The sequence below is a fragment of the Perissodus microlepis genome, chromosome 7, assembly GCF_051167445.1.
Source record: "Perissodus microlepis isolate ML-2025 ecotype Zambia chromosome 7, ASM5116744v1, whole genome shotgun sequence".
In the NCBI taxonomy this organism is placed as follows: domain Eukaryota; kingdom Metazoa; phylum Chordata; class Actinopteri; order Cichliformes; family Cichlidae; genus Perissodus; species Perissodus microlepis.
In genome coordinates this window covers 31,397,616-31,423,244 of record NC_140467.1, presented here as the reverse complement: position 1 = coordinate 31,423,244, position 25,629 = coordinate 31,397,616, and the positions used below count along the sequence as shown (strand labels likewise).

Below are 25,629 nucleotides of genomic sequence, written 5' to 3'. Positions count from 1 at the left end.
TCAGTGTTGAAAATAAATAATTTTATGTGAAGCGGTTTGACAGCTTGAAGAAAAGTGTGCTGCTGTTGAGCAGGTAATTAGCTTTCTACCCTTGAAATGATGAATGTTTGTTGACTCATTCAGCAAATTAAGGTGAAGGGCAAGACATGATGATTAGATAAAGAGTCAATGAGGCTAATGTGGGCTGTCGTCTGGCCCACACAGATAGCTGTCTATGACAGGGCCAATCTAAAAACAGCAACGGCAGGGGGTGACATTCTCTGAATATGAGTTGGGATTTTTTTTTCCAAATCTGAAATTAGACAGAAACCTTCAGCTAATTGAGTTTCTGAAAACTAGAGTTGTGTAGGCCACATTTCTCTTGCAAGGATCCACAACATCCCGCCAAAGAGCATGGCACAGGCGAATGTTAATAAGGGCGCTGTCACTTGGTGTTCGCTCGCTCTGCGGTAGAGTATCACTTCCTGTTCCTGCTCAAACACAGTGGTGTTTCTGAGTAGCTTATTTGCTTAGCAATTTAATTAACAACTTTTAAATACATTCTTCTTTCATAGTATAATCTTCACGTGCTTCATCCGAAGCACACTTTCTGTGTACTCACTACCTAATTTATAGCCAAAGTATTCACTCACTGTCTCTGTACTGTTTCGCTAGCTTAGCTTAGCTCGTAGCCGACTCGTTAGCACCATGGCTACTTCACCTGTCCCTCCTGCACTTTCTTGCTCATTGTGTCAGATGTTTAGTTACTCCTCGGCCTCCTTTAGCAGTAATGATATCTGTAACAAATGTAGCATATTTGCAGCTCTGGAGGCCAGGATTACTGAATTGGAGACTCGGCTTCGCACCCTTCATTCACCCGTAGCTAGCCAGGCCCCTGTAGCTGGTGCAGCCGAAGATAGCGTAGGCCCCGCTAGCTGTTCCCCGGCAGACCCCAAGCAGCTGGGGAAAGAGGGCGGCTGGGTCACGGTGAGGAGGAAGCATAGTCCTAAACAGAAGCCCCAGGTACACCACCAACCCGTTCATGTGTCTAACCGTTTTTCCCCACTCGGTGACACACCCGCCGGGGGTCAAACTCTGGTAATTGGTGATTCTGTTCTCAGACATGTGAAGCTAGAGACACCGGCAACCATAGTCAATTGTCTTCCAGGGGCCAGAGCAGGCGACATTGAAGGAAATTTAAAACTGCTGGCTAAGGGTAAACGTAAATTCAGTAAAATCATAATTCACGTCGGCAGTAATGACACCCGGTTACGCCAATCGGAGGTCACTAAAATCAATATTGAATCGATGTGCAACTTTGCTAAAACAATGTCGGACTCTGTAGTTTTCTCTGGTCCCCTCCCCAATCAGACCAGGAGTGACATGTTTAGCCGCATGTTCTCCTTAAATTGCTGGCTGTCTGAGTGGTGTCCCAGAAACGATGTGGGCTTCATAGATAATTGGCAAACCTTCTGGAGGAAACCTGGTCTTGTTAGGAGAGACGGCATCCATCCCACTTTGGATGGAGCAGCTCTCATTTCTAGAAATATGGACAAATTTATTAAACCCCCCAAAATATGACTATCCAGAGTTGGGACCAGGAAGCAGAGTTGCAGTCTTACACGCCTCTCTGCAGCTTCTCTCCTCCTGCTACCCCCCCAAAAACCCATCTCCATAGAGACTGTGTCAGCTTCCAAAAAGACAAAAAACAAACTAAAAACCAGCAACAAACAACTTATACATAAACAATTACAAAGAAAGAACAGTACAGTATCCACATCTGAACCAAAGAGTAAAACAGTGAAATGTGGATTATTAAATATTAGGTCTCTCTCCTCCAAGTCTCTGTTAGTACATGACTTAATAATTGATCAACAAATTGATTTACTCTGCCTTACAGAAACCTGGTTGCAGCAGGATGATTATGTTAGTTTAAATGAATCAACACCCCCGAGTCATTCTAACTACCAGAAACCTCGAAGCACAGGCCGAGGGGGCGGTGTGGCAGCAATTTTTCACACCAGCCTATTAATTAATGAAAGACCAGGACAGACTTTTAATTCATTTGAAAGCCTGATGCTTAACATTGTCCACCCCAGCTGTGAAACTCAGAAACCAGTCTTACTTGTTATCATCTATCGTCCACCTGGGCCTTACAGAGTTTCTGTCTGATTTCTCAGACTTTATATCTAATTTAGTTCTGAGCTCAAATAAAATAATTATTGTGGGTGATTTTAACATCCATGTAGATGCTAAAAATGACAGCCTCAACATGGCATTTAGTCTGTTATTAGACTCAATTGGCTTCTCTCAAAATGTAAAAGAACCCACCCACCACTTTAATCACACTCTAGATCTTGTTTTAACATATGGCATAGAAACTGAACATTTAACAGTGTTTCCTGAAAACCCTCTCCTGTCTGATCATTTCCTGATAACATTTACATTTACAATAATTGATTACACAGCGGTGGAGAGTAGATTTTATCAAAGTAGATGTCTTTCTGAAAGCGCTGTAACTAAGTTTAACAATATAATCCACCCACTGTTATCATCTTCAATGCCCTGTACCAACACAGAGCAGAGCAGCTATCTGAACGCTACCCCAACAGAGGTCGATTATCTTGTTAATAATTTCACCTCCTCACTACGTACGACTCTGGATACTGTAGCTCCAGTGAAAACTAAGGTCTCTAATCAGAAGTACCTGACTCCGTGGTATAATTCTCAAACACGTACCCTAAAGCAGATGACTCGTATTCTGGAGAGGAAATGGCGTGTCACAAATTTAGAGGATCATCATTTAGCCTGGAGAAATAGTTTGCTGCTTTATAAGAAAGCCCTCCGCAAAGCCAGAACATCTTACTATTCATCACTGATTGAAGAAAATAAGAACAACCCCAGGTTTCTCTTCAGCACTGTAGCCAGGCTGACAAACAGTCAGAGCTCTGTTGAGCCAACCATCCCTTTAACGTTAACTAGTAATGACTTCATGAACTTCTTCACAAATAAAATTTTTATCATTAGAGAAAAAATTACCAGTAATCATCCCACAGATGTAATATTATCTACAGCTACTCTTAGTACCATTGATGTTAAGTTAGACTCTTTTTCTCCAATTGATCTTTCTGAGTTAACTTCAATAATTACTTCCTCCAAACCATCAACGTGTCTTTTAGAACCCATTCCTACAAAACTGCTCAAAGAAGTCCTGCCATTAATTAATTCTTCGATCTTAAATATGATCAACCTATCTCTAATAATCGGCTATGTACCACAGGCCTTCAAGCTGGCTGTGGTTAAACCTTTACTCAAAAAGCCATCTCTAGACCCAGCAGTCTTAGCTAATTATAGGCCAATCTCCAACCTTCCTTTCATATCAAAAATCCTTGAAAGAGTAGTTGTCAAACAGCTAACAGATCATCTGCAGAGGAATGGTTTATTTGAAGAGTTTCAGTCAGGTTTCAGAGCTCATCACAGCACAGAAACAGCTTTAGTGAAGGTTACAAATGATCTTCTTATGGCCTCTGACAGTGGACTCATCTCTGTGCTTGTCCTGCTAGACCTCAGTGCAGCGTTCGATACTGTTGACCATAATATCCTATTAGAGCGATTAGAACATGCTGTAGGTATTACAGGTACTGCACTGCAGTGGTTTGTATCATATCTATCTAATAGACTCCAATTTGTGCATGTAAATGGAGAGTCCTCTTCACACACTGAGGTTAATTATAGAGTTCCACAGGGTTCAGTGCTAGGACCAATTCTGTTTACATTATACATGCTTCCCTTAGGCAGCATCATTAGAAGACATAGCATACATTTTCACTGCTATGCCGATGACACCCAGCTCTATCTGTCCATGAAGCCAGATAACACACACCAATTAGTTAAACTGCAGGAATGTCTTAAAGACATAAAGACCTGGATGGCCGCTAACTTTCTGCTTCTTAATTCAGATAAAACTGAGGTTATTGTACTCGGCCCTGAAAATCTTAGAAATATGGTATCTAACCAGATTCATACCCTGGATGGCATTACCTTGGCCTCCAGTAACGCTGTGAGGAACCTTGGAGTCATTTTTGACCAGGACATGTCCTTCAGCGCACATATTAAACAAATATGTAAGACTGCTTTCTTCCATTTGCGCAACATCTCTAAAATTAGAAATATCCTGTCTCAGAGTGACGCTGAAAAACTAGTTCATGCATTTATTACTTCCAGGCTGGACTACTGTAATTCATTATTATCAGGATGTCCAAAAAACTCACTGAAAAGCCTTCAGCTAATCCAAAATGCTGCAGCAAGAGTACTGACAGGGACTAGAAAGAGAGAGCATATTTCTCCTGTTTTGGCTTCCCTTCATTGGCTTCCTGTTAAGTCCAGAATTGAATTCAAAATCCTGCTCCTCACATACAAGGTCTTAAATAATCAGGCCCCATCTTATCTTAATGACCTTGTAGTACCATATCACCCTATTAGAGCACTTCGCTCTCGCTCTGCAGGCCTACTTGTTGTTCCTAGAGTATTTAAAAGTAGAATGGGAGGCAGAGCCTTCAGTTTTCAGGCCCCTCTTCTGTGGAACCAGCTTCCAGTTTGGATTCGGGAGACAGAAACTATCTCTACTTTTAAGATTAGGCTTAAAACTTTCCTTTTTGCTAAAGCATATAGTTAGGGCTGGACCAGGTGACCCTGAATCCTCCCTTAGTTATGCTGCAATAGACGTAGGCTGCCGGGGGATTCCCATGATGCATTGAGTTTTTCCTTTCCAGTCACCTTTCTCACTCACTATGTATTAATAGACCTCTCTGCATTGAATCATATCTGTTATTAATCTCTGTCTCTCTTCCACAGCATGTCTTTTATCCTGTCTTCCTTCTCTCACCCCAACCGGTCGCAGCAGATGGCCGCCCCTCCCTGAGCCTGGTTCTGCCGGAGGTTTCTTCCTGTTAAAAGGGAGTTTTTCCTTCCCACTGTCGCCAAAGTGCTTGCTCATAGGGGGTCATATGATTGTTGGGTTTTTCTCTGTATCTATGAAGCGCCTTGAGGCGACTTTTGTTGTGATTTGGCGCTATATAAATAAAATTGAATTGAATAAGGAGGCACAGTAGCAATGCCTAAAAGCTGTCGCCCCAAATTCAAGACAATTTCCCTCCAATGACCAAATATTTTTGACATGGATGGTAAATCAAAGCTGAAATCAAGATTATTCCTTTATGATGCTGAAGGCTGAATTTTTCAAACTTAAATTTGTGAGCCTAACAATCCATGGCAGCTAGGTGGTCCCTATGGTTTTGCTGAGGTTGTGAATATCATCTTATACAAAAACCTATAAATGTTTCTGTCTGACTGTTTCTTTGATCACATTCAATAAAGTATCTGGTGTAAAGATGCAGTGTAACCCTCTTGCCTCGCCTCAGACTATTTACTGTACCTGAGCCAGTTTGAGCTGTTTGGCCAGGTCGTCTCTGGTTTGGTTCGTGCTGTGCAGCTCCATGGTGAGGTCGTCCACAGTCCTTTCTGCCTGCTTACATTGCAGCTGAAGCCTCTCTCTCAGCTGAATCTCCTCCTCCAGCGAACGCTCTCTATCGAACAGCTTACCAGAGACCTACACACACATACAGAAAACACACAGGTCCTGACGCTGTGGGTACTCCAAAGGTTTCCACAGCTGTTATTCTCTATTAGGCCACTATGTCTCAAAGTACAGCTGAAGCTCAAACGCTACAGCATACCTCTCCCTGCAGTTTGGTCACGAGGGTCTGCAGTTTCTGCACTTCCTGTTCCTTCTCCAGCAGGGACTCCTCCAGCTCGTCCAACCTCATCTGGGCATCCTCACGCAGCTTTTGCTGCAGGTTCATCTCTGCGTTAGCCTGAGTGCATGCCGCCATGGCCTCACCCAGCTGGAAATGGATATAAACTTATTACAGTTTAATACAGTTTATATTTGTAGTAATAGAAAAAACACACATTCTCACTACAAACATTTCTTAAAGATCTAATTGGTTAACACATTTAAATGTTTTCGCTTTAATTTAAGAGTCCTTTTCCACATGGAGGCACAAGAAAGATTTTACTGCTCTCATAGTGCTGGAGAAATGAAGAATAATATGCTTTGTACTGCTTTTTTAATTTGATTGAAAAATCTGATGGCAATTTCAACTCCATTTAAAAAGGAAAAGAAAATTAAAAGCCTTTTCTGCACATACTTTATGTTACTGTAAATGATGCTGCACCAGGGGGTGCAGTTTATGCTTTGGAATCACTGCTTTGGGTTGTCAGGTTTTTCAGTGATGACAATTTATGTGGTTCTTTTGAGAGAATTTCTAAATAAATCTAATTCTGAGGTGATGGCTGCTCATCGCCTCAGTGTCTACTATGTCCGTACCTCTGTCTCCAGCCTGAGGATGGTGTTGCTGAGGTCAGACAGCTTCTTGTCTTTGCTTTCTTTGTCACTCTCCACGTCTTCCAGCTGCCTCTCTGCCAGCCACAACTTCTCAGCCAGAGTCTGAGCGTGTTGCGTCTGCTTGTCCAGATTTTCCTGAAAACAAAAAACATGCATATAGTTCAGCGTCTTTGTAAAAGAGAAAAATGTGTCTCTTACTGGTCTGAATGTGCAGTAACATAGATGATCTAGTCCCTCACTGACAAATAAAACCAAGCTGGATACTGGCTAAACTGGATTATCACTGAATGTCATTAAGGTGTTATACTAAAGAGTAACACAGGGGTGTACCCCGAGTCCCACCTCCCTGCTCTGTGACCATAGTTAGAGAAAGTGGTTAAAAAAAAATACAAAGAAATTGTAAATTACATCTTTGGATATCTGGATGAGTGGAAATCACTTTAAAGATATGGTACACCCCATAATCCAGTTTTCCTTTGCCTTTTTATCTATCTAGATTATTTTGGTGCGAGTTCCTCCTCAGGTTTTAATGTGATCTTTTTTTTTAAAAAAATTATTTTAGCTGCTTCCATCTAACTTTGCATACCTCAGCATCCTGGATCCTATTTTTGAGTGACTGCTCAAGGAAGTTGAAGGCGTACTCCTGAGTGTTGGCCTCCACCATCACCTCTCTGGCTTGCTTCACCTCAATCTGCGTAGCACAACACAAGTGTCACCCATCCAAACATTTATAATACTACAAATCACTTCTATGCATCCTTTTATCTTTAAAAAAAAAAAAAAAAGTCACACCTCCATCTCTCTGAACCGCTCCCCCACGGACTGATTCTCTCTCTCCATCTCTATCATCTGCTCCCTCAGCCGCTTCAGCTCGTTGTTCAGCTGTGTGTTTGTTCTCAGCAGGTCCTCGTTGTTCACCAGCAGGCCGCGCATCTCAAACCTTCACAGACAGACAGTAAGTAGACTGTTATGGGTTTAGACAAGAACAAATTGAAACAGACTTAATACAGTTAAAAAAGAAAAAGAAAAGAAAGAAATAACATGAGGCTAAAAGCTTAATTTTAAAGTCATAAGTACACGGCCCCCGGTTAGCTAACAGTGTGCTGACTTCGAGTACAACTACAGAAAAACAACACATGCCCGACCTGATCTGGTTCCTCTCCTTCTCCATCTCCACACTCTCTGCCTCCAGGAACTGGTTGCGCTGGAAGAGACAACACACCACATCAAAAATCCAGTTTTCTACAAACCGCCAGGAGCTAAATGTTCCTCACACAGTGGATTGTTTTGTGTCCTGTTTGGTGCTCTCCGATTCATTAATCTGATAAATCTGGTGAATCTGGTCCAAATCAGACTCGTGCTGAACAGTATTCAACAGATTTGTGACATCATGAAGAGGGGATTCATGGACTCCCACCTACTCCTCAAACCTTCTGTTTAAGAGGGGCAGCCAATCAGGAAAAAAGCCACTTAAGGGGGAAAGGAAGGGTTGGAAAGTGGCTTGCTTCAAACAGAGGATAAAGGGCTGCGCAAAGGGCCCACAACAAGATAAATAAAAGTTAAATGAGCCTAACTGGCACTTTTTTGGTCAGGTACCCATGCTATAAGTCTGCATTTCTCAGACATTTGTTTAATGTTAATTTGTTTTAATTTGAATCTATACTCCTTTTTTTTCTTTTTTTCCCAGGCGACTGAATCCACAAGAAGTGAAACGGGGCTTACTCTCTGTATGGTGTCCAGCTGTTTGGTCAGTTCTGCTATGTAGTCTTTTTTATTGGGTGCTCCCAGAGTGGAAGAGCGCATGCTGTAGTGTGTGGGCACCACCTGTAGCAAGAAAAATGTACAGAAACCCATTACAAAGTGTGGAAGTCAGAGTATGTGCTACACGTGTGTGTGTCAGTAAACACGTACCATGTTGTTGACCTCCGTCCTCCTCCTCAGAGTGTCGTAGGTGGAGAAACGGGGGCGGGGGGAGATGAGGGTCGGCGTCTGTATGCCCACCGGACTCGTGCTGCGACTGTTATAGGTGTACAGGTTCATCTCAGAGGTGGCAGGGGACAGTTTACCCTGAACATGGAGAAAAGAGGGGAGGCGAACAGAGGAGGGTCAGTAGCCTGCTGTGACTCCACATCCTGGTCAAAACATTAATTATGCAGAAACAAATGCAAATTATTTCCTGCAAAAGTTTAAAAGAAACATTGGCATTGGCACTCTTTAAAAGCTTTTTGCCAAGTACACATGCTGTAAATCTGCTGTATTTTAGAAAAGAAATGCAGCTTTAGTACATTTCAAGACACTGTATAAATGAAGTGGTTTCAAAATTAAAGTGGGGTCAACTTACAAACCTTTTCAGACATTTGATAAGGGGGGTTGTACTCCAAAGAGGTGGCTTGGGAGTATGGACTGTTAAATACTCTGGGGGGGCTGTCAACGACACCCATCTGTAAAAAAAAAAAAAAAAAAAAAAAAAAAAAAAGTCAAAAATGTAGAGAGTTAAAGAAGACAAATAAAGCTCAAGGATCTCAGAGCAAAATGTGAATTCAGAAGTGCAGATACAGCCACGATTGCCTTCCTCACATCAACATAAAATGAACAAAGGTGGGCGTGTGCTGTAAAGCAGCTGCGTTTATTAGACGTGTGCAGCAATCCTGTTAAAGTAACAAACGTGAAGACTGAAACAAGTTTTCTATACTGGTATTCACATTCATACCAGTAACAGATGCTACAAAAACATCCAGTAATGCTACAGTACCTACAGTACTTTAACAGGATGGTAATGTTCCGGGCTGTAAAATTACAAATCATTGTGTCCTTAATTATTATGCATACGATAAACAATGGTATCATTTCACATCAAAAAGAGAGGGTTAGCTTTGCATTAAGCCTCTCTTTTTGATATTTTTGCTTTTCGAGTCATACAAGCGAGGTGATTAGATTTGATTTGGTGCAGAGAGGACATGCAAGGCTGCTTCCATTGAATTCTGTGATAAACAGAACAGCCGGTATTAGACCTGTTTTTTGAGATTCATCCAGGACTGGGCACGTGTCAGTGGCTGCAAAGGAAAACATTTATTTTATTAATGCTACATAAAGGATCAAATATTAAAAATGGCAATACTGTGTGAACCTCACTCGCTTGAATGTGCACTTATTTAAATTTAAAGCAATTCAGTTTGAAACATTCAATGAGGAATCTTAACATGATCGGAATCTACTAACAGATTATAAAACTAGTTTTCTTTAAGATATTTGGATATAAATAATATGTAATAATGTAAATGTTACCTTTTTGAATTACTTTGGCTCTAAATGACTCAAACACTAAACTTTAAATGTTTTCTAGAAGTGTCTGTTTTCATTTTTCTCAGTGAAATGATCATGTCTGCTGTGAACTGGAATTAAGAATCTAAAAGCTGAGTTCTTCCAGGAGAGGGCACTGTTTAATAACTGGTGCTTTTACTCTGGAAGTAAGGCGCCATCTAATTTTTCTAAAAGCGATCTTGAATCATACACATATATACAGACAGAACACATGGTCTGAATCACCCACCCTGTCAGACATAGTGTCCCAATCTCGTGAGGCCAAACACTCCAGGGACCCTTTGTAATGGTTCGCCCCAATCCGGGTGGTCTCCCATTGGGACATCCTGGGGCCATTCTCCCCGATTGATCCTCCGCCACTTCCTGGACCATCTGCATCTCTGCCACTGAACCCGTTGGTCTTCAGATTGTTGTTGAGGTACAGCTGATATTTCGGGTTCTGGCTGATTATCGTTGCTTTGGGCGTGGAGGGTTCCTCCTCTGATGGGCTGTCCAGCTGCTTGTGTGAATCCAGTTCTGACTCCTGGAGGGACAGAAGGTGAAAAATGAGGAATGAAAAACCTGGATGAATCTGTCGGAGGGGGCGAAATCAGTCAGCATATAAACACGAATGCACCCAGTTAGAAAACATAAAGAACTGACGGATGAAGGATGAATTAACAGAGCATGGTGGTGTTGTCACCAATTGACAGCAGAGAGAAAATAAATATATGGCACGGGAAGGTAAAATGACAGAAGAGATGGAAAAATGTATCATTTTGAAAGACACTATGGCAAACTGATTTGACTTCTGGGAAAAAATGTGCATAAATAGAAACAAACTTGGCTCACTGTATTAATTTTATGCAATTAACACCAAGATACTATCTTTTCTGCTATTTCATCCCGGTTCTAACTGACATTTCTTTAAAGGGAGACTTATGGTTTTCTGAGCACTAGAGGTCAAAAAGAACACAGTGCTGATATATTATTATAATGTTCCCAAACAGCTTTAGGTTTTGAATCCTTTTTTTTTAAACTCTGCTTTGCCTCCACCAACTAAAGAAAGACTTCACTATGCTCAGCAGCTCATTGTGTGTTCCCTCTGTCTGCTGTTTGGTATCAAAGATGGAGTTTACTGTACTTAACAACATACAGCCTGAAACACAATTCTATCAAATAAATTGTTAATTACTACGTTATTATATGTTGAAATTACTTTAAAGAACATACTTGTTCTTTGATTTCTATGGTTGGCGTTGGCTTAAACACTGGCCCAGGGGTTCATTTAGATTTACTGCTATTTACCTGAAAGCCTTCCCATTTCCAAATACACATGATCAAAAGCACCTAGCTAAAAGGTAAATTTGGGCAAAAGTGAAAATATGAATTCAAGAGAAGTGCAAGCAAACTGAATGTAAACATTTAATGGGTTTTAATAGGTTTTCATGCACAAAAAAGGAAGACAATTGAAGACAAAGTTTGTTAGATCCGTCAGTGAGTTTTAGGCCATTTTGATTAGTATGCTTAAAACGTTGCTGTTTTCATGCGTTCGAGTTCGTCATGCAGTTTGAGGATGCAGATTTTTTCATGCAAGAAATGCGTTTAAGTAAACCTGCAATGCCATGCAGTCATGCCATCTTCACGCAGTGTAGCTGCAGAGCTTTTTGTTCATGCAAGGACATCAAAACTGCCGGTCAGGAGTTTTTTTTTTGTTTCGGTCTCTTACCGATCCCATTCCAGAGTCAGCCACTGAGTCTCTACCAGTGTTTGTTTGGCTTCTGGACTCAGCACCGTCCCCTGGTGGAAAATTGATTCTTGATGTTATCTGAGTAGTTCTGGAACCTTTCTGAACTGGTCCAACTCCATTCTGAATGGTTTCCTTGAAGGGTGGAGTCACATTGATGCTGGGAATAGAACTTCCATCTTGACTGGTACTGATCGGTGTGGATGGACTTGACTTTGAAGATTCCAGAGCCTCCATCGAAGCCGACTTTTGGACTCGTTCAGCTCCCATAATAGGGCTCTGTGGAGAACCGGAAGGTGAGACCTGGTGATCCGGACCTGAGAACCTAGTAATCAGGTCTTTGATGCTGCCCGCTCGTTGCACTGAATTGCGAGTCAGGCCTACTGGTCTCTTATAACTGGCTCTCCTGGATTGCTGTGACTCTTCTTTGGTGGTAGTCTGCTGAGGACTAAGTGGTGATTGTATGGAAGACGACTCGGGTGTGTGCTGAAAGAGGTGAACACAATAACAGATCCCTAAAAAAACTGTTACAGAGTGTCTGAACACCCAGTTGATGGTGGCTTAAATGACTGGCAATATAAATTTAACACAGGTTAGACCATGTAAACCATCACTATTTCAAGCGAAGGGTGTGGCTCTGACTGAGAACAAGTGGGCACTTGTTGCTTGACATGTAGGGCAATAAAGATAAATATAACCTGCTTGGATGATGTTTACTCGATTTATGGGTCCACATTTTACAAAATGAAAATTATGTTGTGTTAAATGGGGCTTGAAGCTACTGACTGTAACTATGAACTCAGTAGGAAAGTGTTTACCAAGGTCATATGTCAGGGGAACAGTAGACTCATTTTGTCATAGACTTGTATATAATCAGATTTATTCCCTTTTGCCCCCTGCCGGTCACTGGAAAGAATGCAGGTTTAAAGCATCATTTTTGAGACTTTAATGCTATGTTCATATAAGCAGCTGTAACAAAGTGTTACATAGTCTAGAAAGTGGTTACAAGAAGTAGGAGAAAAACCCTCCAAAGAATGGTTAGCATCAAATACATACCATCACTTTAAGTTTATTTTTAAAGCATTATTTTAATAATGTGTTTTTCTCTCTCTGGCCCATGTCTTTACAGTGCATCGATGTTGTTGACTGATGAAATGCATACATAATGACATGAATCCCAGCGTGTGTGAACGTATGTTTGTGTGTCAGTGTGTGTGTGTGTGGGAAAGTGTGTTCCTATCCTGACATAAATCCCTCTTGAGAAACTGCAACATCTGCTCGCTCATCTGAACAACAACAACAAAAAAAAGCCCTACCCTACACCCCCACCTCATATCACAACATCTGACTTTCTCACACAGAAATGTAACGGTAGATAGGTAAATAAACAAAGGGACAGCAACAGGGACTTAAATTCAAAAATCTGCTCAGCTCTTGCTTTAAAAAAAAAAGGAGAAGAAGAACAGAAAATGTCAGGATTTTTCCTTTTATGCCAAAAAGCCACTTGAATAAATCCAACTTTAATTAACAATCATAACAAGAAGGATGGTGCCACTTAGAGAAATGAAGTGGCAAGCATCCAGGGGTTTAACTTTCAAGGTTCAAGGGTCCAAAGCACCGAGTGGCCTTAATCCAGGGACTCGCCTGCCCGCCTCCCCTGAGGACTGTGAGCCGAAGCTGGGGTGGGAGAGAAGCCCTGGCCTGAGAAGGAGGGAGGGTGGATGGGTGTCTGTCTAGGGTTTAGGATCACTGCTAATCACTGTGGTATTAAAATGTTTACAGGCCGTGGAGGGATTAGCTCTGAGCTGATGATTTTAATGTTATTATTTTTGCCCTGCGAGGTGAGCGTGCTCAGTGTGGACTTGTGGTGTGAGAAGACAGTGAATGCAGTGAATGTGAGAACGTGTATGCATTGCTGAGCTTGTGTCTTTATGTCCTGTACATAACATTACTATGGTGATGGCAATAATCCAGAGTTTGACAACTTTTTATGAGCCCAATTGAGGGCATCACAGGACACGTCTGTTCAATAAATACATTTGAATCTTTTAGATATACTCATAATTTACTTTCATGCTGCATATTAATTTTAAATGTTTAAAACTGTTGGGGTCATTTTCCTAAGAATATATAGTGAGTTAAGAAAGTATTTGAATAGAATTTCAGCATAAAATATAAAACACAGCAGAAGAAATCCCAAACATGTGCGTGACCTGCAACTTAAAGTAGACCTTGTAATGCAAGTTCCAGTTTCACAGCTTTGGTTCACAGTTCATAATATTCTTTATCTCATACTGAGCTTTGATCAAGACCCTCAGTTCATCTGCTGTCTGAAACAAGCTGTTTTATTTGCAGTAGAAAAAAGGCTATCATATTTATTGCACATTGTGCGGAATACGTCTGTATATTTTTGGCAGATACTGAACAAATTTTAGGCATCAAAGGTTGTTTCCCAGGGGCATCAACCCATACGAGTGCTTAATGAGCTGGTCCCTCACAAAGGCACAATGCAGTGCTTTTACTTTAGATTACCCAACCAAATCTATTTGGTTCATTTCAATATGGAAAACCATGAAGCTGCACATACATCCAGCTGTCCCTGGCACACTCTTTACCGGTGGCCGGATTTTCAGTCGGTTGTAACAGTGGGAAAAAAAAAAAATTATTGCAGCTGAACCTGAGGTTTATTTGGGTCATAAATTTTTGTGATAAGCTGGCACCTACATGTAAAACCTACAGTATGTAAAATCAACACGGGAGCTGGAAGCTGAATGCTGCTCATGTTAGAAGACAGAGGAAAAACAAAGACAGGCAGACAGAGCTTCATTCAGGAAAACCACAAATTCCCTAAAGTCCCGGACACACACACACACATACACACGGGTCCTCCATTCCCTGTGGCCTCACTACAGTACAGACATATGGCGCAGAGCTGTGCACTATCTGACCCAGATATAAGGCAGCAATGCACTCTGGGAAATACAGTGAATACCTTGCCGATGAGGCTTGATGCAGCAGAAGTGATCGGGGCTTTTCTCCAGAATTCAAAGTTCAGCGGACACAGGAGCTTTTCTGCTCAAGTGTATCATCAAAAAGCAGGTGCTGTGCTTTTGTGACAATGAGAGACCCTGATTACAGTAGGAGGGCTTTTGTAGTTTATTTTCAGTAAGTGGATGACTTTGAATGGATAAACAGTTTCATTTATGTAGCACCAAATCACAATAGTAGTGCCCTTAAGGTGCTTTACATTGTAAGGTAAAGACCGTACAATAATATAGAGAAAACCCCAGCAATCAAACAGACCCTATGAGCGAACACTTGGCGAGAGTGGGAAGGAAAAATTCCTTTTAATAGGAAGAAACCTCTTGTAAAACCAGGCTCAGGGAGGAGCAGCCATCTCATAATAAATGGGTTCAGGTTAACACTGAATGGGTTCAAGTCCTTGAACCTACACTGATCAGCCACAACATTAAAACCACTGATCATCTCAATTCAGTGTTTTTTTGTTTTGTTTTGGGGGGGTTTCTCTCTCTTTTTTTTTTTTATGGGGGGGTGGGGGGTGTCCTAATATTGATCCGGATGTTTCTTTGGCATGTATCACCCAGACACTGCTGCAGACTAATAACTTCTTCTCCAGCAGGGCAATTCTCACACTGCAGGAAACACATGTGAACAGCTCTACAAAGAGCCCAAGGTGATGACCTGGGCTCCAAACTCATCAGATCCCGCTCCACTCATGGAGGGTACAATACAATCCACAGAGATCCAAAGCATCCACTGGAGTATTAGACACCACAGGACTCCTAAACGAGTCCTGTGTCTCTGCTCTGAAAGCATCACTTCTAGTTTGAAACATGCAATTTCAGTTAAATTTATTTTGGAAGCAAAGCTGAAACTACATGAGAAATTTCTCTGGGATCAATGTCTTAGACTGGAAACACAAAGGCAGGACATTATATAACAAGTGCTCCTCTGGCCTATTACATAATCTACTGTCTAAACTTGTGGGGTGGAATCCTTTAACTTTCTCCAAGGTGTTATAAGCAGAACAATCTAATCTGGGGCTGGAAATGTTTGTGAGAGTCTGCATGGATTTGTGTGATAGACAGGCCTGTTTGCTCAGAGATCACACAGAGATTCAGCTTGTGGCCATCTGCACGCTAGACAATAGAACATACAACAACTATTCAAGTTAGAAACAATAAATTTGATCAACTGTAAGGACCAAACCTGCTTCATCCTTTAAGCCCAGAGCATTTCAAACACTTCATTATTTCTGCCGGCGCCTGACAGCTTCGAGGACGAGGACGGAGATGAAGATCAACAGTGACATCGAAAACTGGGGCAAAACAAGTGGTTTGGATGAAAAGAGAGAACACTTTAAAGCGTCTCTTCTACTTTGTGTTTGTGGTGCTTTTCTACCTTCTTCCATTTTCTTTACTGGATTCTTTTGCCCTTTTTAAGTTGTGTTTTTACCCCCTTTTTGTTTGGCTTTTACTTTTTGATTTCAGTGTTGTTTTCTAACAGCTTTGTAATGCATTTTAGTTTTTTTGGGTTGTTTAAACAATATTCTATATTTTCATGGTTCTAGGTTCCATATTTTGAGTTGAATTCTTTGGATTGTCTTCTGTTTTCGTTTGATGATCTTTTAAGGCTTCATTTAGTTGTTTTCTAGGGTTTTAGATTTTTAAGGTTGTTTGCTAATTTTTGTAGTTTTATTCAGGTTTTTTTGTTTTTTAAGTTGGTCACTTTTGCTCTTTAGCTTCTTGTGGTCATCTCAAGCCATGGGTTACTGCTGATCCTGGGTTTTGATTGTTTCCCAGCATTTTGTGGATGTTGTGTAGCATTTTTTAGGTTGTTGGGTTTTGATTTCTTCAGGTTGTTTTGTAGTTTAAATAGTTTTCTAATTTTCTAACTGGTATTGGTAGTTTCTTTTTCTAAGTAAAGCAGAATGTCATCTCTAGTTTCTGCTCTAACGCGTCTTCTCTTCTTCTTATTACAAATCTGCTTCATTTTTATGTAATACAGTTTTTTTGAGTGGCTTTGCTGGTTTTCTAACCTCTTTTACATTTTTGGCTTACAGTATATTGGTTGTTTCATCTTTCTTGGTTGAATTTTTTTAATGTAAGTACTTTTTTTTGTTCTTTTATGGGTTATATCTTAATATGAAATTTTTCACTGTATATAATTCCACTTCTCACCTTTTTCAGCACAAATGTGACTTTTACCCTCAGTGTTTGTCAAGGCTCATAACTTTCCTCAATCCCCTCCACTTTCTCCAAAGCAAGTTAAGCATACAGAGTAAAAACAAGAACGTTAGAAGAAATAAGATAAATAAATAAATAACCAATTAGTGGCTGCAGTGCTGTGTTGAACATGTACGTGTCTCGCAGAGAGCAAAACGTCAAGCTACGTTTGGCCCGAGGCAATCTGCTTAGCAATATGTTCCTCTGTTGTTGTTGTTGTTGTCCCCCCCCCCCACACTCCTCCCATCTCCATGGCTGCAAATAAAAGAGATTAATCAACCAACCCTTCGCCCTGTCCTCAAGGCCTGCCTGTTTTTACACTTTGTTTAGCCGACAATTATCCTTTCAACAGCAAGATTTGCTACAAACCAGGCTGGAATCTGGTCAGACTAATCCTGGGTGTCTCTTTCTTTAACGTGGGAATAGCAAACAGGAGCTCAGACATATGATCGCCGGATTTATGTACATGTTTTGAAATTGTATTATTTAGCTGAATTCTACACTGTAGGGAAAATGTACTAAAAGCCAGCATGGAGGTAAAATGCGGAATAGATTTCAGTGAGTAGACTTCAAAATAATGTTTGCATGGACAAAAAGTTATAATATAATGGAACCAAGGTATAGTATTGTATAGCAAATACAATCATTTCACCCTAGATTGAACTTCACAACATATGTTTCCACAACATTTTCCCACGAGGTTAAACTGCTGCAGAGCTTTTATCTGTTTCACACCCCAGATGCCCTCGACTGATGACTAATTGCACCTGTGTCCAGTTTTTACAGACTTTTTATTTTTTATTTTGTAGTTTGTGTGTTTTTTATAATCACTCAGAGGGGTTTTCTCTCTTTGAGTGCAGTTTGATGGAAGGGGGACACCTTCGGCTCCATCCAGCTGCTCCACAAACAAATCGTGTCTGCGCAGTCTGACAGGACTTGGACTATAATTTATACACATTAATGCTTTTAGCATCTGTCTTTGCGGGGACTTTTAAAAGCTGAAACCTCCTTTATATCTGCACCTGCAGCTTTATGTGACACAACTACTGGTATCTCATATAGCAGAGAAAATACACACGTGGACATAGTGATTCCCACAGTGAAAAGTGGTCTAATATAAAAATCAAAATTCCCAGATGGATCACTATATCTATAAAACCTTATTTATGCTAAATCTATTAGATTTATATCTAATCAAAATTATGTGTGATTATTCAAATCCATTTTCTGACAGATTAACTACAGCTAATCTGATAAAAAGGTTCTCGGGTCACCGTGGCTCGCCTACATTAGTGGGGCTGAAGACGCCAACCATTTCAATCCCCACTGCCCTGCCAGTCCACTGAGACCTCCAGCACAAAACAGAACTGCAGAGTCGTTCACTTCCCACTGTATTAGCAAATTATTTTGGGCATCAGGGTTAAAAAATAAATAAATAAATAAATAAATAAAATGCCACAAGCCAAATTCTGTGACATCTGTCAGCTGTAAAAATCAGTGTTACAACAAGCTGACCTATTTCCTTTTAAAGCCACATTACTAGGGACTTCAGCTGTCAGAAACCAAACTCAGTCAGAAGGTGACAGGAGCATATTTCTGTTAAACTGCAGATCACAATTTGGCACAAATAACCGTAGTTTCATAAAGCGGAAGGAATGGAGCCTCTCTAACCAACCAGAATGAGAAATGACTGTAGAGTCCCAATTATAAAGTTTAAAGTGTTTTAATTAGCAAATGAGCAGCTTTGAAAATGTAAACTAGCAAAAGGAGTTGGGATGAACTCGGGACAGACTGCAATAAGCAAAGTTCAATCATTAACACCAAGAGTGCACAAATAAGTGAAGGGCCATGTGTTTTTTCTAATTCATGCTACAATACAGCATCGACTGGTTGATCGAACTGCTAAATATGAGCTACATTTAAATTTAAAATCAATGGAGGAAGCAGTGTAGAGCTGTGTATTAGTATTAATACTAATGATATTAGTATTAATACTAATGATATTAGTATTAATACTAATGATATTAGTATGGGCCTAATGTGAGGCGCAAGATTTCAAAAAGATCCCACCAGGTTACCTCTTAGGTGAGGTGTTTTGGGAATATCTTTCAAGCCCGGACAGATCCAGGACACCTCGAAATACGGTTTAGAAAAGCTTCAATGTCACCCAGAAGTGAGGTCTGGTCTCTGTCCAGTGACAGTGGATGTATAGGTTTGAAACTGAACTACCAGGTTTCCAGTCCATTCTAACTCCTAAAAAACCCAAACATTGCTGTTTTGCTAAATGTCCTTGGCATGTGCCCCGTGTTTTTTGGGATGATTTTAGAAATGTCAGTCCATCACATGCAGATGCTTCTTTACATTTAAATACACTGGGCACTGTTTAGCATCATCTTTCAACAAGTAGGTTTACTGTAAATTGTGAATTTAAACACCAATCATGCTGCTTTCCTAAAGCTAACCAATAAGCGAAAGCAAAAGTAAAGCCAGACAAAGAGAGAAGTCCCCTGGCTAACAAAACAGTCATTCTGTCTCCCCACAGACCTCCTCCTGCTGCACCAAGACACCAATGCCCACAGACACCTTGTGAAAAAGGCAATACTCGATACTCTGGTGGCCTAAGCTCTGAACTAAAATACTTCTTTTTCCAATTCTAAAGAAGTTTAATTTTTTTTAAACAAAAAAAAAAAAAAGAAATCGTCTTTGCAGTTTGGAAGGTGACAAATGATGGTATCCTGCTGCCTGGGTGTTTAAAAAAAAACATGGGTGTCAAAAAATGCAAATATAAACAATAATAAAATCTAATTTGCAGTAAATGCAAACCTGCTTTTAAGTGTCAGCAAGTGTTGCTTACCCCCCAGGTTTTAACGCATTATTTGCAGCTAGTGTGTAAACATAAACTTTTTCTTGAACCATTTCTTCTTGATCACTAAAGTGTCACCTAGCAGACCCTAGTGGATCATATACTTATTCTTAGGTGACAGACTGATTTCTGGTTCCTTTTTATTTCCTGCAATGCACCTGTCCTTGAGACTTGTGCTACGGCACAGAATAATAACATACTGATGTTTGAAAAAAATATCTTGTATTTCTTCAGTGAAATCTGTACAGACTGCAGACAATGAGCGTGATTCATGTTGTATTTCTGTGCGGGAGTAGCAGCATGTTGGCAGCCGGCCTGTCTCCAGTTTGTGTTTAAGCTTCATGAGTTAAACTGTGGTGACACTTTGACAGGTTTCCTGTTATAATAAGACTCCAAACCAGGTTTCTTCCCTCATCGTTTCCTGTCACAACTGTGTCAGTTTATTATGGCTTGTTTTTTAGGGAAAGATGCTAACAGTGTGTGTGTGTGTGTGTGTGTGTGTGTGTGTGTGTGTGTGTGTGTGTGTGTGTGTGTGTGTGTGTGTGTGTGTGTGTGTGTGACAGACAGAGCCAGATGAGCAGGCAGATGTTTCCTCTGTCTCTACTCTGTCTGAGAAAGACTGACAACAGCTGGACCAGTGCCAGACACACACACACACACACACACACACAATAACCGAGACACTGTGATGCCGTTCTACCTGCACCAAGCTGTATCTCTTTGTGTGTTTTTCTGTTTTAATTTTTTGTTCATTGTACTATTAGCCTTTATCAACGCACCCAATTTCAACTAAAAGTGATGGATGATTTTTACATTATAACACTAGAAAAGTATTATAATAAACCGCCTAAGGTGAGAAACAGAATTTTTAATACAGAATACAGAATACTGAATTTTCAGTCATCAAAGACTATTTAAATAAAACAATTTGAGCTTCTTTTTTTTTCCTTCTCCCAGGTGTAGCACACAATGTGAGACTTCACGCATCAACCTTCTTTTAGGAATGATAAGTTCTTAATTCAGAATAAAACATAAAATTTACCATAATGCACGTCTGCATATTTGTTTCTTTGTCCACCAACCCCTCCTATACAATCAGCAACTGAACAACCAAACTTGGTACACAGGTACATCTTAGGCCCCTGAAGGTTCTTATCTATAGATATTATGACCTTGTCGTGTTGCCTAGCAACCAGATACCAACTGGCAAAAATAACCCATTTATGCACCTATACACCTTGGAAAAACATTATATCATGCTTATAGTGTCAACATTACACTATACCATTCTGACACATCAACTTATGAAGTCTAGCTTACCGTGGCTATTAAAACTTACATAATACTAATAACTGTCTAAATGTACTTGAAGCAATAGGATTTAAAGTCACGTGAATTAATCCAGGCTAAAAATCACCTTTTTTCCCCAGAATGCCATTGCATTGGTTTTTGTTGGTGTGTAAGTAATTAAGTAAAAAAAATAAATGTAAAAAAAAAATCAAATCAGGATTGTAATAATACTGTTACAGTTGTGTTTAAATCATGTTTGGACACTTTGAGCCACAATGGGTGAAATAACTGCTGGCAATGTGAACTGGGTGGGAACTGTGATTCCCTGTGATTTCAGACTACCAGTAAGTGTGAAGAATACCATTTATTGACATATGACCTGTTAGTAAATACATCAGAGGGTCACCTGAGCCTGAAATGTACGTAAAAACCATGAGCTGGTTTGCACAAAGAAAATGGAATTTGAGTATTTTGTGGGTCTCCCAAAAACCACCTCAGACCTTCTTTAAAAACTTCCCTGTCCCCAGTGAGCCTAAAAAACCACTAACTAACAAAATGTAAATAATAAGACTCTAAAAACACCCTACAGAGAAGAGTCAGAGCTGATAACAGCGTTGTGGATGCTGTGAGGGAAGTTTAAATGCTAGTTAACCATACCATGTTGTTTTCTGTCTCGTTCTTTCCCTGCATGCTGGTTTCGCTCTGCCTGTTGGTAAAGGTTTCCTCTCTGTCTGCCCTGCAAGAGAAAAAAAAAAGGTGAATCTTAAAAGACATTAATGTAAGAAAACTACCTGATCTTTACTACTTTGTCAGGTACGTACACTAAATAATCATTTCTGTGCTGCTGGGTACCTGTGTGGTTTTCCGAGTATTTTCTGTGTGAAATGGGTCAGTTTCTCTATCTCTTCCTGGTACCTTTGCAAGTCTTGGGTCAGTAAATTACGGAGTGTGCTCAGTGCTTCCTCCTGGAACACCAGCCTCTCAGACTGGACCAAATGCTCAGTGATCGAGGCCTGAAGCTCCCGACAAGCAGACAACTGAAGCTACGATGCAAAGGAATGGAAAATGTTTTTAACATAAGGCTCAGAAGGAGCAGCTCTGAGTAAAGACAGTGAGATTTATGACTTATTTGCTTCAATATTCGGATTCCTCAACACTGGCACAGTTTGTTGGTTTTATCTCTGGCCTTGTGTGTGTTAACTTCTGAGCCACTTTCATCATCAGTCTTGTTTCAAAACGCTGCATGCCCGAACACAGACGTTGATTCATGACCTTGGGATCAGCACCATCTAAGAGAGGATCCCACCCACTTCTCGTGTTTGCAATGTTCAGTTAATCAGAAGAAAGTTGGCTTAAAGGGAGAGGAAAGAGCTAAATTTGCTTGTTTCAGACAGTGGAGATGTAATAAGGCCCAGTATAAGGTTTAAATCTGGGACTCCCCACCATTTGACCTTAGAACTGAAGAAGCTTCTCGGATGAGAGGTGAAATATCTTCAAGCAACTTAAAGAAGTCCAGACGCTTTTCTTTGCAAGCTCCTTTGACTACGATGACCTGGATGACTGAGAACCTTCACAGACATACGGCCCAGTATAAGTTTAAAAAGTATTATTTTAACCTGTGATTCATGCAAAGCTACTCTAGTACAGCCCAAGAATAACACAGTGGAGCTGGAAAACAATCAGACCTCTACAAGACACGGACTCCTGCTGTGCTCACTTACTGTGGATGTCTGAAGGCAGGAGTTTCTCTTCAGCTCTCGTTCCGCCTGTTTCTTCCTCTTCTGAAGATCAGACAGCTCAGTGGTCAGCAGCTGCTGGCGGCCTTCAATCTGAAAGAGTCTGATGACACAAACAGAAAAATTTAGTTTGCAAATTGAATGTCAAACTCCCGTCTGATCTGGAAAAACTAGAACTCAAACTGTGGCAGATAGCATATATAATCCACTATGAATTACTTAAAAAAATAGCACAGTAACATGCAGATTTTTACTAAAGGGACACTGGCAGAAATACAAGCTATATGCATACATTTGGACAAAATCTGGTTCAATCACATAGACAAACGGGAAGACGTGGACAGAAATGAAGCTAACATGCTTAGAAGAAAATGCACAAACAATGAACAAACTTCAATGCAAAACTAGTAAAAACATGGATGAGAGTCAGATATTTCTGGGGAGGAAAGCATGCAATAGAAGCTTAAGCTCTGCTGTTCTTTGTTCCTGAGCTGCTTCTGAACTCAGTGGAAAGGACGAGGCAGTGCAAACTTTAATCCTCTCTGTTTGTTTTATAGCAGCTGAGAGATTTGCCTGAGAAAACACGGCCGACAGGTACAGCATCACAGCTCAAGAACTTTAAATGACTGAATAACTTGTGATACTTTAAACACTCAACCCTCCAGTCCTGTGCTTTTCTCTTTTCACTATTTTCCTCAAAACACTCCACATAATAAAGCCTTGACAGCTATTTTGTAACCACATCAAGTGTTGCTGACTAACCTGTGGGGTCCCATTTAACTTGAAACTGTCCCTCCCTTGAACAAACACAGCGTTTTCCTAGTTACACACAGAGCTGAACAGCTGATGCAGATTTAGTGATTGTTGCTCCCGGTTTAAGTCAACAGCAGGCAAATACTCAAAAACCACACTCTGACTCACATTAACATGGACTGTAGGTGCTGTTGTCTCTTGCACAGCTACATTCTGATATTAACTACTGTTATCTGTTATGAGCTGGTACAGTCACAGCAGCAGAATTTAATTAGAAAAAGCAAAAAGATAGTGGTAGTAGTGCCTATGGCTACTTACTTAGCCCCGAGGACAAACAGGGGGAATAATAAAGGCCCTATATAGCTACATAATAAGATGCACTGCCTCTTCAAGGTACTGTACATGCACTGTCATTAAGCATGCGTCCACTGGGAGGCACTAAACCTCTGCACGAGTGTCAGAAGAGCAGGTGATGAGAGGCCGAGAAGTGTTTTGTTTGCGAGGACGAAGAGGAGGCTCATCTGAGAAGCCTTTGATGAACTAACTGAAGAATCGACATGTAGAGAAAGACAAATTAGCAGGAACGATACAAACAACCAAAACAAAAAACACAAAGGCACTCTGGGAAATATATTAACATTGTGTTAATGAGGTTTTCAAGAGGGCCCACTGACTCGGCTGTGTGTCATGAGAGCTGTTGTGAGACGGACAGAAAGCGGAGGTAAAGCTCAAAGAGGACTATAATCTTTGATTTACATTCACTTCGAGCGGCTGGAAGAAGGACAAAGGATGTTGTTTGGAAATTGTGCAAATGTCTCAGTTTAAGAGAGAAAAACCTGAACTGCACCCCAAAATGTGAGGAGAGCTCTGTTATACCAATATCTGAATATTTCTGTCCTGGTGGAAAATGACGAGGCCTCCACAGTCACATAAGCTCAACCCAGCTGAACAATTTTTTTGGGATTTTGGAGCAACGTGTTAAGACAGAGCTCTCCTCCACCATCATCAGACCATCATGTGATCATCATGTTTCAAAGACATTTATGCTGGATTATGTCATCTACTTTAAAGCAGGAAACTTTATTAAGAAACTTCATGCTCTAAAATATATATGAATATACTGGTTTTCAAAAATTCACAACATATATATAGCAAAGTCTTAACAGATCAGAACCAAGGTCTTCAAGTGCTCCAACAACCATGAAGTATGTACATTAAGCAAAGTACTATCAGGTTACACAGTCATATGTCAAGTTTTGTTTTCCAGTGGTTTTTAAACTTGTTCTCTTTTACCCATATAACACAGCTGAGGCAATATAAATAAAGATTCCAGATGCAATACTTGGCTTTGGTGGACAAACCGTTAGTCGAGTATTCTGAATTTTGTTTGATTTTTCTAAAGGTGCCTGGACATCGGAGAGATGAAGACAGATTGCATTTGCTAGCATTTGTTTTTGTGGGGGTTTTTGGGATCTGAGTGAATTTCACATGAGCCTCATGTTTCTCCCATTTTCTCTGTAACTTTTTTAAAAGTTAAGAACCAACAACAGTTTAGTGTCATTTCGGCTGAAATCAGGGACAGCGGTATCACTGCAAACTGTGCGGTGTAGCTCTGCCCTGCTGGACTGTGGATGAAGTTCCAATAAATTTTTTTCCAACTTCTTCAGAAATCTACATTTTTCAGTTCATTGTTTAGAAGAAATTAACATCGTGAGGGAAATAAAATTCTGAAGTTCATGCAAATTAACTCATCAGTCACCTGTCAATCAAACCTGATCTTAACCAATCAAAAGACTTCATTAAAACACTGCGATGAGGAACATCACCCATCCCGGTGAAAAGACATTAATTACCAATGAGCCTCTGTGTGTGTGTGTGTGTGTGTGTGTGTGTGTGTGTGTGTGTGTGTGTGTGTGTGTGTGTGTGTGTGTGTGTGTGTGTTTGTGTGAGAGAGAGAGAACGCACATTCACGTGAATATGTAAACAGACGCACATCTCACCACATGGTAACAATGTGTCAAATCCTGCTTTCTGTGAAACACACACACACACACACACACACACACAGCCAGCTGTCAGCGTGCTCTGATTAGGGGCTTATGTACAGAAAAGCGTGAATAGGGTTCCATAATTATGTGAATGTATGTGACAAACACATTTTACTCCATAATTGCAGGTGAAAAACGTGTGGGTGTCATTTTATTTATTTTTATTTTTTTATATTATTGTATCTCACTGCTTGCAGCTTGTCACATATATAATTTTCCTTGTGTCTGGTTTACACAGAATCTATACACTGTGGCGTATAG

At 40.5% G+C, this 25,629-nt stretch overlaps 1 protein-coding gene across 8 annotated transcripts in view; it reads right to left on the bottom strand.

Moving 5' to 3' along the window:
- LOC146383411 (uncharacterized) overlaps positions 1–25,629 on the bottom strand; it is a 61,010-nt gene that overhangs the window by 4,798 nt on the left and 30,583 nt on the right. Inside the window, exons 4-18 of one of the 8 annotated variants that reach the window (XM_084934638.1) lie at positions 22,553–22,670; positions 21,684–21,874; positions 21,489–21,567; positions 11,415–11,918; positions 9,936–10,229; positions 9,397–9,438; positions 8,731–8,826; positions 8,297–8,452; positions 8,108–8,209; positions 7,531–7,589; positions 7,178–7,325; positions 6,972–7,076; positions 6,368–6,520; positions 5,715–5,882; positions 5,414–5,587 (exon numbers count right to left, since the gene is read on the bottom strand). In XM_084934638.1, coding sequence (XP_084790764.1) covers positions 5,414–5,587; positions 5,715–5,882; positions 6,368–6,520; positions 6,972–7,076; positions 7,178–7,325; positions 7,531–7,589; positions 8,108–8,209; positions 8,297–8,452; positions 8,731–8,826; positions 9,397–9,438; positions 9,936–10,229; positions 11,415–11,918; positions 21,489–21,521 — 2,034 coding nt within the window. In that variant the 5' untranslated portion in view covers positions 21,522–21,567; positions 21,684–21,874; positions 22,553–22,670. Of the gene's footprint in view, positions 1–5,413; positions 5,588–5,714; positions 5,883–6,367; positions 6,521–6,971; positions 7,077–7,177; positions 7,326–7,530; positions 7,590–8,107; positions 8,210–8,296; positions 8,453–8,730; positions 8,827–9,396; positions 9,439–9,935; positions 10,230–11,414; positions 11,919–21,488; positions 21,568–21,683; positions 21,875–22,552; positions 22,671–25,629 lie in introns of those variants that run through there. The other 7 variants (XM_084934642.1, XM_084934640.1, XM_084934639.1 and 4 more) reach the window with 7 other exon arrangements.